Source organism: Channa argus, chromosome 23 (assembly GCF_033026475.1).
Source record: "Channa argus isolate prfri chromosome 23, Channa argus male v1.0, whole genome shotgun sequence".
Taxonomy (NCBI): Eukaryota; Metazoa; Chordata; class Actinopteri; order Anabantiformes; family Channidae; genus Channa; species Channa argus.
In genome coordinates this window covers 1,656,051-1,674,545 of record NC_090219.1, presented here as the reverse complement: position 1 = coordinate 1,674,545, position 18,495 = coordinate 1,656,051, and the positions used below count along the sequence as shown (strand labels likewise).

Genomic DNA, 18,495 nt, shown 5'->3' with positions numbered 1-18,495 from the left:
TGAAACCATATTGCTTCTCACAAATGCTCACCTCTGCCCTTAGCCGAGCTTCCAATACTCTTTCCCACAACTTCATTGTGTGGCTCATCAGCTTTATTCTTCTGTATTTGCCACAGCTCTGCATGTCTCCCTTGTTCTTAAAATGTGGCACCAGTACACTTCTCCTCCATTCTTCGGGCATCCTCTAACTCTCCAAGATCTTGTTAAACAAACTAGTCAGAAACCCTACTGCCACCTCTCCTAGACACTTCGATATCTCCACAAGTATGTCATCAGGACCAACAGCCTTTCCACTCATCCTCATTCATCCTCTTCAGCGTCCTCTTCACTTCACTCTTACTAATCTTTGCTACTTCCTGCTCCACACCAGTCACCTCTTCTACTCTTTGTTCCCTTTCATGTTCCTCATTCATCAACTCCTCCAAGTTCTCCTTCCATCTTCCCATCACACTCCTGCCACCTGTCAATACATTTCCATCCTTATCTTTAATCACCCTAACCTGCTTCACATCCTTCCCATCTCTATCTCTTTGTCTGGCCAACCTGTCCAAATCCACCTCTCCCTCTTTAGTCTCCAACCTAGCATACAAGTCCTCATATGCTGTTTGTTTGGCCTTTGCCACCTCTACCTTCACCTTACGCTTCCCTTTACTCCTGTCTACTCTCTTCAGTCCTCTCAGTGTCCCACTTCTTTGCTAACCTCTTTCCCTGTATACACTCCTGAACTTCCTTGTTCCATCACCAAGTCTCCTTGTCCACTTTCCTCTTTCCAGATGACACACCGAGTACCCTCCTACCTGTCTCTCTGATCAAATTAGCTGTAGTGGACCACTCACTCCAGAATATTTCCTTCTATACGAACTGACATCCTACCTGTAGGGCATAACCTCTAACAACATTGAACATCACGCCTTCAATTTCCAGCTTCAGACTCAATAACCTGTCTGATACTCTTTTCACCTCTAGAACGTTTTTCACAAACTCTTCTTTCAGGATAACTCCTACTCTATTTCTCTTTATATCTGATGCATAGTACAACATAGAACAACTTGAACCCTACTCCAAAGCTTCTAGCCTTGCTACCTTTCCACCTGTACTCCTGGACACACAGTATGTTACACCTTCCTTCTCTGCATCAACTATCTAGCCTTCCCTGCCATAGTCCCAATATTCGAAGTCCCTACTGTCAGTCCTACATTCTTAGCTTTCCTCTTCACACTCTGCCTACGAACACTCCTTCCTCCTCTCCTTCTTCGATTTCGACCAATAGTAGCCCAATTTCCACCGATACCCTGTAGGTCAACAGCACCGGTGGCGGTCGTTGTTAACCCGGGCCCCGACCAATCCGGTAGGGGAGTCATTGTCTTGATTCACATTTTTAATTTGGCATGTGTTTTACGTCAGATGCCCTTTCTGACACAACCCTCTGCATTTATCCAGACTTGGAACTGGCACAAGAAGACCCCCTTGTGGTTGCATTAGATTTTGAAAGTACAGTAATTGAATAAATATGTTTGGTGACCTTCCACTACTGCATGATATAAATAACATGAGTTTACCATGGATGCATCATAACCTCCATAACCATATTTTTTGCATCTAGCCTAGCCTTTTCTAAACTCAGACTTAAAGGACTGATGTTGAACTTACTTTTTTGAATCTAGTTTGTGTAGTACATGTAAATGAATGCCATTAAACGTCCCTCTGACTTCCTTATATTAAAATATCTCCCTTTATCTATTTGAAAACCACCTCCAGATGATATCACTTGGAGGAACGGTCAGTTCAGATTATGTCATCTCATTGCGTGTACCATGGCGGCTGTAATCATGTTCAATTTCCTTTTCCAGAGCTCCCCCAGTTGAGATCATTTGATCTCCTAATGATGAAAAACTCCTCTGGTTGAAGTTGACAGCTGAGGATGGGAATGGGCTGTTAGGGGTTCAGTGTCTTGCCCAGAAACATGCAGAAGGCAGCGGGCTCGATTCACATCACACCAGGTGTGGCCCCACATATGGGCAACCTCGGTGCCAGTCCCAAGCCCAGATAAAAAATGGGAGGGTTGTGGTAGGAAGGGCATCCGGCGTAAAAACACATGCCAAATCAACATGCAGAACATGTTCCGCTGTGGCAACCACAAAAGGGACAAGCCATAAGCCATTGATCTTGGACAAACAAGAAACAAGGCATTTCTCTTTAGTGCTTACTGTACGTGTACCAAGGAGAACTAAGATGTCAAATGTTTTAGCTTCGACATATAGCCAAGACCATGGATCAAGCCACTTACCCTGTGGTCCGTGGACAACTGCCTTACCATCTGAGCTACAGCTGTTTAAAAAGAGTAATGAACAGTTTCAGTCCCTGAGTCCCCCACCCATGGGACACTTGACTTCTCGAGCCCCTGCCTGTGCTTGTGTGGTAGGCTCATTCAGTAAACACTAACCATTGTAAAAGTACAAAAAAAAAGAAAAAAAAATTCCATCAAAAACAATGCAGCGCCATACTGGGGTAATAAATATAGAAATTGTTTGTATAGTATTTGCTGAAGTACTATACAAACAAGTCAACTAGTAGGCCAGGCAAGAAGAGCACATTGGAAGAAGTACTAATAAGAGACATAGGTTAAGCACTGGCTATGGTTAGTAATATTGCATTTTATGCAAAGATATCAAGCTTTGGGGAAGAGAATTAAAAATAAGAACAATGCAGACAGCCCTGGTCTTAGGCAACAACCAGCCCAACATTCACAACAGATATACACATTCACACTTGGAACATGCTCAGCAGAGAATGCAAATTAATCACTTTGCCATGTCATTAAAATAGGGAATAAATACAACATGCAATTTATGGTCCATTCAATGGTTGCTTCTATACTTATCAGGGCCTTTTTATGAAATCCAAGCACAAACACTTATTCTCCCATTTCAGAGGTCAAGGGCATAGTCTGGAAAATAAAACGAAATTTACCAAAGCACCAAAACGAATTTACCAAAGCACGTGTGCAAGGCAACAACCCCATCACACTTACATCAACTTATCAGCTGTGTAACATCGGGGTGCAAAATAAAAAATAAAAGCGTACAAACCATTCTATAGCATTATTTTATTTGTTTTTGATTTATTTGTTTGTCCTTTCGGCTTATCCCGTGAGTTCAGGGTCGCCAAAGCGGGTCATTGTCAGCATGTTGATTTGGCACAGTTTTTACGCCGGAAAACACTGTGAAACCTGTGATCACACCAAATACTTTTATCTGTACTCATATGATCAGAATAATGCATTTGGGCGGGAAAACAGCGGGACTGGCAACCCTCGTTAGGCGCCGGCGTTCACGGTGCACACGACCCTTTTCCAGTTCCAATCTTCACAGACAGGTGAACTGACGGAGAACGGAGCTGAGCCATCACGACGATAACTACCACCGAATTCTGCCTGGGAAAAGGATTTGATAAATATTATTGCAGTCATTATTTGTCATACTTTATCAATAATTGTTTATTCGACTTTTTTGTCAATGCCCATTTGACAAATTGGAGTTAACGCTAGAGAAGCTTCAGTGGCAGTCAAATTCAAAACGTAGGTTATATTACTTTATCAGCCAGTATTTAAAAAATATATATGCTTAAAGGTAGTTATATTCTTCTCAGTTGGTAATTGTCCTGGTTTTGGACCTTTCTGTCCTGTCGGCGCTAGCCACTGAGCCAAGGCGTGGCTGGGACGTGGTGTTAGCTAAAAGTGGTTAACGTTAATTTGTCTTTCTGTTAAAGTTCCTTTTGATGTTTAATGAACAATTTTATTACCGACTGGCAACTAGGCTCATGTTACTCTCTAAATGGGGGACATTTGTCCAAGTTTGTTTTTCCACGGTCTACATTTTTTAAAGATTTGACTAACTACTTTAACGCTCGGAAACGCCATTAGGTCAGTTAAAAGTTGCATTCGTGAGTCGCGTGGTTATATTGTAGGAACATGCTTGGCCGGCACTTTGACAATAGGTTTATCAAAAATTTACGATCATGAAACAGTCTTATGAGTCTTATGTACAGTTTTATTCACTAATAGGGTTATTAATCATGATATGCCCTGAAATATTGTAAAGATAAAAAGTGCTTAACAACTGTGATACAGTTGTAGCATCTGGATGTTGATTTGTGTATTTATTTATTTTTTCAGTTAAATAACCATGGATGACTGGCAAGAAGAGGTGGGCTTGTTTACAGACAAAGCACTAACATAATATTTCTATCTTTGTTGTTCCCTCAATGGAGCCAAACAGTTACCATCTAATGTATTAACCATAACAGGAAACTACTACTAGGATTGTTACACTAACCAGCCAAACCACAATGGAAGGTATAGTCAGCATGCTATATATGGATTATCCAGTGATATTTTGCTTCATTATATAAAATATTTAGTAGTACTTGTACAGCAAAGTGTAATTGACATCTGCTGAAATCACCCCTAGTGACAATTGGAATAAAGGCTGCAGAATGATTACCCAAATAATTTTCAAGTTATAATGATGCATTATTGGAAATTACTAACTTGTGTTTAGGCACAGACACAGATTCCTTGAACACAGACAATGGTGAATTTGGGAGAGGTAAGTGTTAAAAAAAGAAAAAGAAAAATTATCTGTGTGCCTAAATAATAATTGAATATGAATGTATTTCTCTTTTTCCAGGTTGTGGTGGAAGAAGCAGAGATTCCTGGAACACAGACAATAGTGAATTTGGGAGAGGTAAGTGTTAAAAAAAAGAAAAATTATCTGTGTGCCTAAATAATAATTGATTATGAATATATTTCTACTTTTCCAGGTTGTGGTGGAAGAAGCAGAGGCAGACGAGATTTTAAAAGCTCATTCTCTGCAGGTGCCTCTTTATCTTAAAGAGTAAAATGAATCTTAAATACTAAAGTCTTTGTTGAATATGTGCCACAAGAATTCTTTTTGACATTTAAGCATAAATATCAATTACATGGTGTTGCTCTGGCCTTTCAGTTAAGTTGGTGTGAGTGGATGTTAGGCACTATACAGACCAAAGAGTAATAAAAGACAAAATTATAGATGCTAAAATAAAGAATTCATAACTATTTGAGCAATATGTTTTGGCCCAAACAAAGCAAACTAAATACATCTAGGGGCAACTTATTATACAAAGATGTACTGTGGCATTTAGTCTTCTAAAAACTTTACTGCTGCATTCACCAAACTGATTCTGTGCTAGAGGGCTTATTTGTTTCAGAGAAACTGAGACACATGTTAGGGTTTTCAAAACAGTGTTTCCCCCTAGAACATGTTTCAGAGATGGTGGCAAGTGGATGATGGTTTTACATGTGTCAAAATATTTCATTATTTATTTCTCCTGCAACACAAGACTTTTATTTGGTAATGTCAATGTAGAGCTAAAAAATAAAACCTACTACTTTCACAATAGAAGTTAAAACGATTAAGAAGAATAAAAATTCAAAAAGATTGAAATATCCACAATTATATATATTTTAAATAAAACTAGAGTTGTAACTTTTCAGCCATTTAAAACAAACTGCAAATTTTCTTATCATGTAGACTATGAATGACTCTTCACTGTATATAATTTTTCTTTTTTCACTATTGCGTCAGTGTATGAAAACATCTCCCACAAATTGGCATTCTTATACAGGCTCCCAAGTACTCTCCTTGCATCCTGTTCCTGAAGGCTGTTTCCACCTACAGAAAATGAAGATGTCTTTGTTTAGTACATTTTTAAATTGTTTTAAACGCATGAGGTCAACAAATTGGAATTTATTCTACCATGGGTAGTGTAATACAATCATGGACTTGACATGATAAATGGCCACTTATATCCAAAGCGCTTTCATCCAAAGCGCTTTACAATGTTGATTCCCATTCACCCATTCTCACACACTGATGGCGGTGACTGCCATGCAAGTTGCTCACCTGACCCACGGGGAGCAACTTGGGGTTCAGTGTCTTGCCCAAGGACACCTCGACATGTAGCCAGGAGCGGGGATCCAACCACTGACCCTGTGGTCTGTGGTCGACTGCCTTACCAACTGAGCTTCACGGGCCACAATGCCTGTTCTGTTAAAAGGAAAACGCTGCAATACATGAATGGATGTGAGAATATGTGTGAAAATGAGAGCTGTGAGCTTGTGGCTGGTTAATTGATCTGACTAATGATAGATAATCATGCTGTTACTAGCATAGGCCTTCTTCTGTACTATTTGGTTTGGTGTTGAGTTGAAATGTTTTTTGGTTGCTCTTTAATGCATAAGTTGCTTTAGATAAAATCCTCTGCCAAATGACTAAATGTAAATGCTTTAGACTGTTTTTAGACCTTTTTAATTTGATTTCATTTATTGCTCTAACTTTTTGTTTAGCAGGTGGTGAAGAGAATGGCAATAGTAAGTAGTGTCAATGGTACATTTACTGGTGTCAATTATCAGGTACCTGGTTCTTGTTCTTACCACTTTGTTCTTTCTAGATGGAATTAACTGGAACAACACAGAAGGAGAAAGAGGTGGTTTTCGAGGTCGGGGGGGCCGAGGTGAGTCATAAGCTTTACCTAAGTACCACCTACACAGACAAGTGTTGGTCTGGGCCAAATTAACTTTTACAATGGCAAAACGTGTTATTAGTGTTTAAAAAGTTAACATTTTAAATTGGGCTTTGATTGTGGAGGTTTTGGACAGTAAGAAATATGTTCTAGTAAGCCAGTAGACCCTGTATTGTGGTAAAACATTTGCTCCTAGGGATGTCAGCTATAGTCAATTTGCAGTTATAAATTATTACAATGCTCCGTTTTAAAGTGGAACAATCGAAACTTCCATAGACCACTGTTGTTCTAAAATCCCCACCAAACCTTCTAAATTGCCCGAAGAACAAAAACTGTACGGTACATGCTTTGATTTGGTAAAATTCTAAAATTCTCACCACATTTTTAAAATGTGTTTATGATGTTCTCCATCATGACGTTTATTTTATCAGGGTATGGCAGAGGATTGGGTAGAATTGATTCAAATGAATTCAATGGTAACATTTTTCATTTTAATTCTGAGACAGCTGGAGTTAGTTCAAGTCTGATTACGCCTTTGTTAAACCTGCTTTAGTTGACTTCATGAACTGCCTTCATTTTATAGGAGAAAAGTCTGAAGATGGTAAAATGTTAATTATTTACATATTAAGTTTATATGATTGTGGTTTGTTTTTAAACCAGGATTTAGAGGAGAAAGTCGAAGAGGTAGCAGAGGAGGAGGTGGTTTCAGACAAGGTATTTGTTTTGCTTCTGTTATAGTAAAGCAGAACTGTTTATAACTTGAAGTTATTCTTCTAAATGCAAAAAAATAATTGCTGTTTAAATAATGCAATCTTAATTTGGAATTTGAAAAGCAGATCATTAATGGTGATGTGTTGTAGGTGGTGACCAAAGTGGCAGAGAAGGCTTTGGAGGCGGTAAATGATTAATTGTACCTCAAATGTTTCGGTAGTTTTTGATTTCTTGTTGGTTAATGTTGGTTAAGTGTTTTTTGTCACTCCAGGCTATCGTGGAAAAGATGAAGAGATCTTTGCTAAAGGTTTTAATATTTTTTTTTAATTTATGGAATGACAAGCTATATAGTTTATAACCATTTTAACTGATTGTCAATGATGTGACGCAGGGGAAAATAAAGATCCAGAAAAGAAGGATTTAACTGATGGTGATAGTAAGTTGATGAACAGTGTAATTCTATACAGGTCTGTACAGGTCAGTATAATCAGGCCCCTTCCAATACTGCACTACATAAAATTTCTGTTGTTATCCACAGAACCAAAGGTCACATACATTCCCCCAACTCTCCCTGAAGATGAAGACTCTATTTTTGCACACTATGAGACGGGCATAAACTTTGACAAGTATGACGACATTATGGTGGATGTCAGTGGAACCAACCCACCACAGGCTATAACGGTAGGAAGTGCTGATGTAATCAATAGATAAACAACAATAGGTGACATATTGACTTTGTTTACTTGCATTAGCTGCATTTCTGTGTTGTAGGGGACAGTAAGTTTACAGCTTTTAGAAAATTTTGGCTTTTAGCCTCTTAACTTTATTGGCTTTTCACTTATTATCAAAGAAATACTGACTTAATATGAATGAAAGGCAGAAAGCTTACATATCACAAAACTCAGTTACATGATTTTTATGACTGGGGATGGTTAAACCTTTTAAGTGCTGTGTTTTGGCAAATGTGAATTGTCCCTTAAAGCTAACACATGTTTGATCCATTATGTTCAGTCTTTTGATGAGGCAGCATTGTGTGAGTCCCTGATAAAAAATGTCAGAAAATCTGGATATGTGAAGCCAACACCTGTGCAGAAACATGGAATTCCAGCCATCTTTGCTGGCAGAGATCTCATGGCCTGTGCCCAGACTGGATCTGGTAAAACGGTGAGGTGAAAGAATTAATGCCTTACCTGCACATTTCCATGTGGACAGATTTTAAATGTCTTCGTCCTCCAGGCTGCATTCCTGCTACCAATTCTGCAGCAGCTAATGGCAGATGGTGTGGCGGCCAGTTGCTTCAGTGAGCTGCAGGAGCCTGAAGTGGTCATTGTGGCCCCAACCAGAGAGCTCATCAATCAGATCTACTTAGAGGCCAGGAAGTTTGCCTTTGGGTATGCTGAAACCTTTTAAATGAACCAAGTAAATCCTTTGATTTTACGGTGAAATGTAAAAAAACATGAAAGGCTCCACATACAGATGGAGTGTCTGGGAACTGCTGCCATCAGCTGCCTGTCATGGACGTGTCACCAAAATGTTACGCAGTTTTCAGTACGCAGTTTTATATCAACAGCCCCTCTTCTCCTGTTGCTTGATAGGGGGTGTATACATATCAAATAACCGCCCCATTTAAGCCCCATTCATGCAAATCCTAGGTACCACCATAAGGTGGTGCTTTGCTCACAAAAACAGATTTACACATAAGCCAGGTCTTAACCTGTAGGTGTCACATCACATTTTAGAGTTATTTTTATTTGTTTATGCCAGATTATTACACTTATTATTAAAGATGTCACCACCCCATACAGTTATTACACTATAAAACCCTTAGAAATAATTTCTATTTTAAATAATTTATTTGATAGTTACACAAACAACTTTAAATACAAAGGGAGCATTCCAGGCTGCTTTTAATGAATGTAAGTGCTCCATTTGAGCATCTAGCAGAAGTAGCTCAGCAGATAGCAGAGCATTCAGAACTACAGCTCTTGACTCCAGTCACGTTTTACAGCAGGAAGAGAGTCTGAGTACACTTGACAGGTTAATGTCATAGCTTTGGACATAATTAGGACATCATATTATGCTCTAATCAGGGGGCCTGGTGGCTCAGCGGTAGAGCATTGGGTTGGGATGCAGAAGGCTCGTTTAATTAAACATAAAATAAATGAATGAATTTTAATTGAAATATTACGGCCCATTTTCGCTACTATAAAGAAATGCGCACTGCTCTGCACTTGTCCAGCTGTGATGGATCGTTGACCTGAAAAAACTGATCTGATGTTTGGGTTGTGGTCTAGTAACAAAGTGGTTCTTTCTAACTGCGTTTTTCAATCTGCTTTACATGCAGATGTGGATCAATCTGATTTCTCCTCCATCTCTGACCTATTTTGGAAGTCTGGTTCACAGATTTTACCTCTGCTGATCTATAGCAAAAACTGAATAAAAAAAATTCAGGATGGAGAACAAATTCGAATTGTATGGAAAATGATTTCAGTTGGACTTTGCACTGATTTTGATTTAAAAAACAAGTGGCCATTGCCATGTTAATTATCTCTCTCTTTTATCCAGAATATTCTGATTTCTCCTTCACCTTGGATTTATTTTAAACACCTTATAAACAGGTTTTACCTGTTTATTGACAGAACGGTGTGTGTGTGTGTGTGTGATGGTGGGGGGCTTATCGCAGCAGAGTGAGAGCACAGACACACAACTGAATTTTAAAAAAAAATACGCAGGGGGAAAGTAACTTCTACGAGGATCAGATTTCTACGAGGCCCTTTGTGTTAAATGTTCTGTTGGACTTCAGATGTACTTTGTTTTACAAATGAACCATCACTTCATTAACGATTTCTGCATCATTCAATTAACCTGTGTTTCTGTCTGCAGCCTTTTGTTATGTACATGCACTGTCGGAGAAGCTGATTACAAAATTGGTTATGCCTAAACATGGCAGGGAAATCTGTTCTAATCCCCTACCCCCTCTTCCGAAACCTGCTTTCCCCTTTATGCACAGGTTGAGCTCCAACATTACTGTTGCTTCATCCTTTAAGAATCTAGAGCCGATAAATGGACCAATAGGCAATATTAACTGTAACAATCATAATTTTAAAGACAGTTCAGACAAACCTGTTGGTGGGAGATTTAAAGCTGTTTATTTACATGGTTAAAAAAGCTTTGTAATTTGCTTTAGCAATGACAACCTGAATGAATGGCGAGATCATTAATAGATTGAAGCTGCCATGTTTTTGTGTCCACAAAGTTTAAGTGAATTAAATAAACAGAAAAAAGTTGCATTTTCTATCACTATACTTCTAAAATTAGTGAGCCATACTTGCACAGATGGATTAGGTTTTATTAAGAGCAGCCCAGATTTGAACACGTGAGTTCCTACATTGGAGCTTTGCATTAACCAGTGGACCACCTTTTTATTATCTTTTTAACATAGTTAATAAAATATTTGTAATGGGTGTTTGTGCTCTGCTGTTGTCTGTGACATAGAGAAGGAGAGTGGTTGAGTGGGGTAGTGACTGAATGAAAAGAGGAAGTGGTGGTAATGGGACAAAGCAGTAAATCTAAGAAATCTTAATTTGTTATGATTTCACTGTGATTACATTCTAAAGCAAAAACCTAACAAACATACCTAAACCTGGATTCGTGTAGTGTTAATGTGCAGAATGCAGCTCAATGACAGAAAAACAAAGAGCTAATAGTTTCCTTTTGACTGTTGTAGGACATGTGTGCGTCCTGTAGTTGTTTATGGTGGAGTCAGCATTGGACACCAAATAAGAGAAATCTCAAGGGGATGTAATATACTCTGTGGAACACCAGGGAGACTGATGGATATGATAGGAAGAGGCAAGGTGAAGTAATTCAGAAGATTGATCAGTTTGATGATTAGAGTTGTTCAACACTTTAGTTGAAGGTTGAAACAAGTAACTTTCTCCTCCAGGTTGGTTTGAGTAAGGTCAGGTACTTGGTGCTGGATGAGGCTGACAGGATGTTGGATATGGGTTTTGAGCCCGACATGCGACGCCTGGTAGACTCTCCTGGAATGCCATCCAAAGAGAACCGTCAGACTCTGATGTTCAGTGCCACCTACCCTGAGGACATCCAGAGGTACACTCTGTGACTAACTGCAGCCTTTACTGTTGAGTGAACAACAAGGAAGCTTGGATTGTTAGTTTGAAATATAAACATTTAAAATGTTTTTTTGACAGGATGGCAGCTGATTTTCTCAAGATGGACTACTTGTTCCTGGCTGTGGGTGTGGTAGGTGGGGCCTGCAGCGATGTGGAACAGACGTTTATTCAAGTTTCCAAATTCTCCAAGAGGGAGCAGCTCCTTGATCTCCTTATAGCCACAGGTAGCATTTTTTTCCTCTTTTGTAGCTATTTAAAGATTCTAATGTTGAGTTTAACCTCCTCACAAAATAAAATGGTGCACAAGACAAAATAAATGTTGCTGTCACTGTTATTTGAAATTCATTCTGATATTGGGCAAATGCCTTAACGATTATTTGGCTTGGTTTCTCCACCAAAAAAAAGTCAGGGTTTATGTGGTAGGAAAATCCTGCATTCCTGGTCTGTCCTTTTGTTGAGTGATTTTTACTTGGGGCACTTAAATGAGGGCCTCTGGATGTTAGAGTTAAACATGAGTTGTGCATATTTGTCATAATTTAATGTACTACAAACCACTTGTGGTTGGTGACAATGGTGTGCACTTGTTGAAAACAAAGCGAAGATATAATAACTTGAAATGTGGCAAAGAAATGTTGGTAGGTAACAAGATTACTTTGCAACCATTTTCTGGGCATTGTGTAAAGATGTGCTGCATGGATAACAAATGTAAATGATTAAATGCCTCATACCATGGCCCTCTGCTGTCTCAAAGTAACATAAACTGGGGCTGAAGATCTATGTCCTGTTTTTGGTTGCAGGAATGGAACGCACCATGGTGTTTGTAGAGACCAAGAGACAAGCTGATTTCATAGCAGCTTTCTTGTGCCAGGAGAAGGTTCCAACCACCAGCATTCATGGGTAAGTAATGTGTTCAGGAGTCTGGGTACATCTTAAGTTACCAATATGATGGTCCTTGCTCGCCCCATAAGTTGTTTTGGTGCAGTGTCTTAAGAGACATAAGTGAGAATACACCACATCATCTTTTATGGAAGTCTTTAACTGAACCAGTGCACCGCTTTAATGGAAACTTAATTTAATGTCTTAATTTAATGTTTTCTATTATCAGTAATATTGTCATGGACAGGAAGAGTCCTGATGTTTAACAGTAATAAAATTGTTTTTTATATATATATATATATATATATATATATATATATATATATATATATATATATATATATATATATATATATATATATATATATATATATATATATATATATATATATATATATATATACACACACACACACACACACACGGTTATATAATGTGATGTGATTTAATTCAATTCAATTTTATTGACATACAGCTCCAGTTCACAACAGTTCACAAAGTCTTCTCAAGGCACTTTACAGAATAAAGTCAAGACTATAAAGATGTATAGAGAAAAACCAACAATTCCCCCTTGAGCAAGCCCTAGGCAACAGTGGAGAGGGAAAAGCTCCCTTTAACAGAAGAAATTTCCAGCAAAACCAGGCTTAGGTTGGGCAGCCATCTGCCTTGACCAGTTGGGGTAAGTGGAACATGAAGAGAGAAAAGAAAAGAGAAACAAAACTAACAACAAAACATCGGGCAGGTTGGTAGGACCAGCAGCTGCAGACTGGAAAACACACAGCTCCAAAGCTGGGGACACCTGCGAAAAGGGACAGACGGAGAAGGAGAAAGAAAACTACAGCAGAAAGAACACAGAGTTGATGTCATACAGTGGTGACAATTGTGGGGTGAGAGCTGAGGAGAGAGGTTCAAAAGGAGGAAAGGAGTTCTGTGCGTTGGGGGGTGGGTCCCCCAGGAATCTAAGACTACAGCAGCATGATTATAACTAACTAACTATAAGCTCTATCAAAGAGAAGGTTTTAAGCCTAGACTTGTAAATAGAGAGGGTGTCTGCTTTCCGAATCTGAACTGGGAGCTGGTTCTACAAGAGAGGAGCTTGATAGCTAAAGGCTTTCTGAAGATAGATTAATGTTATCTAATACGAATGTATCTATTAAGGGTGAAGCTTCCTTCAGCAGTCTAGTTGGAATATGGCCTAGTAGACAGGTTGTTAGTTTAGATCAGGTAATAATTGAAGTTAGTTCAGCATTTTTTTTCCGAGGGGAAACTCTATCGAGTATCACATAGTGAGGCTGCAGAATTGTCATCAAGATGATCAACTTGTGCAGGCGTAACATAAGGGTTGTTCCTTCCATTGTATTGACATGTGGTGAATCAAATGATGAAAGAATTGTTTCTTTACATTTGTTTACAGCTTTTTCAGTTAAGCATCTGCTGTAGTTGATTTTTTTCCTAACTGCTGTATAGACCATTATTGTTACTGAATTCAAATATTATTAGAAAATGGTAATATTGTTAAATTATCTGTTTTAATGCCATACGTAAGTTCAAGGTCTAAGGTGTGACTAAAACAGTGAGTGGGTTTATATACATTTTAGGAAAACTGATTAATTCGTTAAAGATTGAATTCAAACGCAGTGTTGAAATCTGAAAATTCAATCAAAATCTCTGAATAAGGGAGTGGAGGACGTTACATGAAAACAAATATTGGTTTTTGAGTTTTCCAGGGTGTGAAATGCTAAGAGTAAGGCTCTCAAATGATTTAACTGTTTAAGTCTAGGGTTTATTGATAAGCTAGAGTGAAAGATTGCTGCTACTCCTCCACCTTGGCCTGTGCTTCTAGGAACATGATAATTAATGACTTTGGGGGGTTGTGACTTATTTAGACATGCATATTCTTCCTGCTGTGACCAAGTTTCAGTAAGACATAATAAATCGCATTGATGATCGCTTATTAAGTAATTTACTAACAAGAGATTTAGAAGAGAGAGATTTGATATTTAATAATCACATTCAATATTTTTAGGGTCCAGTTCTCTAAGAGGAATATTCTTAAGTTTTATTAGGAATAACTCCTTTTGTGGTCATTTTTGGTTTATGTAATTTAGTTGGTCAGGGAGCTGACACAGTCTCTATAGGTATGTGGGAGTTGTGGGGGGGGGTGATGGTTGTAAGGACACTCCAGAGAGGCATGTAGCACTGGATCTCTGCATCCTAGGCTCTAGGCTTATCCAACTCTGGGTTGTCATAGTTTTGGTTGTATAATAAAACCAGCCATATTTCTTTATAAGAAAGCTGCACCATCTAAAGTAGAATGGATGCCATTTCTCCTAATCAGCCTAGGTTTTACCCAAAAACGTTTCAAATTGTCTATGTATCCCACATCATGTGCTGGACACCACCTAGACAGCCAGCGGCAGAATGACAACGTGGCTGTACATGTCATGGGTCCACAGAAAACTACGGAGTCCATCATTGTTTTGGCAAAGTTACACACCGATTCAACATTCATTTTAGTGACCTGATTTGTTAATTGGGCATCATTAACTCCCGTGTGATTAATAATCTTACTGTATTTGCATTTATTTTTAGCCAGGAGTTTCAAATATGATTCAACGTTGCCCGCTCTGGCCCCAGGAAGACATTTGACTACGGCCGCTTGAGTCTCTAACTTCACATTACTGACTATAGAGCTGCCAATGACCAGAGTTGGTTTCTCAGCGGGTGTGCCGCTGAGTGGGGAAAATTGATTAGAAACGTGAACCGACTGGTGGTGAACCTCGGGCATCTGTTTAGCATTAGATCTCTTACGAACAGTCACCCAGCCCGACTGGCTTCCCGGCTGATCGGGAACTGCTGGGGGACAGCTAACGGGTTACGCTAGGTCAGCCCGCACTACCTTCCCAGGGCCTGAATAGCTGGATTATTTTCCATGGTGCTGAGCATCACCTCCAAAGCTGCACAAACGTATACTTGTTACATATACAATTATCACAACCACATACTGCATCCATCGCAACAGCATGGCTTTGCAGGAGAAGAGTCCGGGTGCTGAACAGGGTTGCCTGCAGTCCAGACCTTTCACCAATAGAAAACATTTGGTGCATCATAAAATGAGAATCCAGCCACAAAGGCCCTGGACTGTTGAGCAGCTAGAATCCTGCATCAGACAAGAATGGGACAATGTTCCTCTCCTAAACCCCAGCAACTGGTCTCCTTACTTCCCTGATGTTTACAGTGAGTAGTTTAAAGAGGGGATGGTAAACAATTGTATACATCGCCCTCTTCAACTATTGCCATCAATTCAAAAGGAGCTAATATTTTCCATGAAATGGTAAAATGTCTCAGTTTCCACATCTGATACATTGTTTATGTTGTGAAAAAAACATGAATTGAAGACTGCTTTTGGCTTGTCCTTTTGGGAGTCGCCAGAACGGAACATATTCCGCAAGTTGATTTGGCATGAGTTTTTACGCAGGATGCCCTTGGTGGCTCGTGGGCCCAAACCTGGTATTTGAACCAGCAGCTTTCTGCATCCCAGCGCTCTACCACTGATCCACCAGGCCACCTTGTACATATGGGCAAATAGTAGTTACTGCTTGTGAAAACAAATGTAACTTTCAGTAACAGCTAGGGCAGGGTAATGAACTCGGATATTTTTACGATGCTGAACAAAATTTGATTCTATTGAGTATTGAAAAATCCTTTGTAATTTAATAATGTTTGATACCTAACCAGGGCTAAACAGTGCAAAAGTTTCACGTGGGTAACGTCACATTTGAGTGTTTAAATGTAAAAAAACTTTGGAAGTAAAGGTGTAAGAGCACAAATGGCTACGGATTCTCAGCATTTTATTAGCACTGAGATTAGAGGATCTTAAAATATTGTTGGGTGATGTGGTCTGTCCTGAGTTTCAATAGTGTGCGCCAAATGTAAGCTGCAGGAAGAAAGGCAAAGCCCTCAGCTGGGCTTTGATCCTGGAGACTTCCATATTTCAACCTTTGGTTCTGAAGAAAAGACTTGCGATGTACCATATATTTTTCCTAGGTTTCTAATGCTGACAGTAATGTTTTGTGTTTGTCAGTGACCGTGAGCAGCGGGAGCGAGAGCAGGCTCTGGCAGACTTCCGCTCTGGGAAATGTCCAGTCCTGGTGGCAACCTCCGTAGCTGCCCGTGGCCTGGATATTCCAGATGTACAGCATGTGGTGAACTTTGACCTCCCTAACAGCATTGATGAATATGTCCACCGTATTGGGAGAACTGGCCGATGTGGAAACCTTGGAAGGGCAGTGTCTTTCTTTGATCCTGATGCTGATGGACAGTTGGCTCGTGCTCTGATCACAGTCCTGTCCAAGGCAAGATTGCACCACATTAAGAATCAACATGAACACTAGGCCTTTTACTTCACTAATCAGCTGATTTTAATTTTTATAGTCACCCATATGAGTCTGGAAATTGTTGATTCTGCTTCACTCTTCATTCATCATTTCTGTTTGGCCCATAACAGGCCCAGCAGGAAGTGCCTTCATGGTTAGAGGAGTCTGCCTTCAGTGGCCCCAGTATCACAAGCTTCAACCCACCCAGGAGGAACTTTGCTTCCACAGATGCCAGAAAGGTAACATAACTTGAGATTTCAGTCATGTGATCACTTGTAGTTTTTCTCTCAAATCAGGATTTCTGTGTCTGTGTCAATGTACTTGTTGTTTCCTTCTATTTTATCCTTGTACCTTGGCATGTCCATAGAGAGAATTCTCTCAAGACAACAATGTGAAGAGCCAGCCACCTGCTCCGCCTGCTGCTGATGATGAAGAATGGGAATAAAGGGAATAATAGAGCAGCACAACCCTCCCTGTTTTGCTTTTCTTCCCAGGTGTTCAGCTTGTAGTTTTATCAGTTTTTGTTTAAAGGTTAAATATGTTATCTCTAGCAGTTAAAGTCAAGTGAGATGTTAAATGGAGAAGCCAGGTCTTTTTTGTGATGCATTTTTGTCTGGAGTGAATATTATAGTTTGAAAAGTTACTTTTATTATTTTAATCAATCACTGGTATGTAACGCAGCTAAAATAAAAAGCATGTCTGACCAAAAGTCACAACTTAAAAATGACATTTGAAATATTTTGTTTTCTAGAAAAACAAAGATCACAATAAATGTTTTCGAAAGAAAGCCTGCAGTTACTTTCAGAAGTTAAACATTTGTTTCCTAAGTTAATGATTCGTCATTTGAAGGGAATCCTCTCATAGATGCATGTCTCGATGCTACCTAATCTGTGTTATTGATGGAGGCATTATTTAGTTTAGGGTGTAACCAATCATTGTCCCAATGACATAAGCCCTATGACCCTTAAAACAGGCAGGACCAGAGGGGTGGCCTGGGGTGACACTGGGTATCCCCTAAGTCAGATTGTCCATCCCAGGTGCTACCCCAAACCCCTCCAGTGTGACATGGTAGTAGATACCTGCTGTAGAACAGAGCAACTAAATACAATGCCTTTCATAAACAAAAATGTTATGTACTTGGTTTTGTATATTAAGTATAGACAGAATTGTTTCAATTATTCCTACAAAGGATACATTTTTACTTTTCCTCAACTGTTGGACTGTTAACGTTACAAAATGCTACAAAAAGTTATGCATTTGACATTTATGACACTGAACAGTCTATAAATTATTGAAACCTGTTTCTGCCACTGGGGAAAAAAAATCATGATCCTGTATCTCAGAATTATGACTTATTAAGTCAAAATAATGATTAAGTCAAAAGTAATGAGATCCCACCAGGAAGTACTGTGCATAAATAAATAAAATAAATAAAAGCAGTTTTTGTGTAATTATGTAGAAAGTCCTGACAGCTCCCAAAATAAGAATACTAAAATAGTGATATGCTCAAACAATACAAAATGGTGCATTATAATATAAAACGGAATACAAAAGTTGCAGTGCGGATTTAATTCAAACTCAGTCACAGTGACAGCAAATATTTTTCTCTTTTTTTTTTTTTTCCAACAACATAAATGGAAATGGTGATATGGTCAGTGAATATGTTGTATTTGGTAACTATGGGGCTTATAGAAGCAGAAAGTGCAAATAAGGCAACAAAAACGAAAAGTTTTATCCAAAGTGTCTGATAGCTTTTATTTAAAATTGTACATGTCTGGACTTCCTTACTGCAAAGGCATCTATGGTATCATGATGATACCTGAACTATATATATG

At 39.0% G+C, this 18,495-nt stretch overlaps 1 protein-coding gene across 1 annotated transcript; it reads left to right on the top strand.

The window, feature by feature from the left end:
- Nucleotides 1–4,347: 4,347 nt before the first annotated feature.
- Nucleotides 4,348–17,359, top strand: ddx4 (DEAD (Asp-Glu-Ala-Asp) box polypeptide 4). The gene is made up of 19 exons (XM_067493946.1): nucleotides 4,348–4,354; nucleotides 4,689–4,745; nucleotides 4,822–4,875; nucleotides 6,389–6,409; nucleotides 6,490–6,552; nucleotides 7,222–7,275; nucleotides 7,422–7,457; nucleotides 7,544–7,579; nucleotides 7,664–7,708; nucleotides 7,811–7,953; nucleotides 8,284–8,436; nucleotides 8,509–8,663; nucleotides 11,000–11,129; nucleotides 11,219–11,385; nucleotides 11,487–11,632; nucleotides 12,206–12,305; nucleotides 16,369–16,639; nucleotides 16,792–16,899; nucleotides 17,028–17,359. The coding sequence occupies exons 1-19, from the start codon at nucleotides 4,348–4,350 to the stop codon at nucleotides 17,103–17,105; spliced, it is 1,824 nt and encodes a 607-aa protein (XP_067350047.1). The 3' UTR covers nucleotides 17,106–17,359.
- The last annotated feature ends 1,136 nt before the right edge of the window (nucleotides 17,360–18,495 follow it).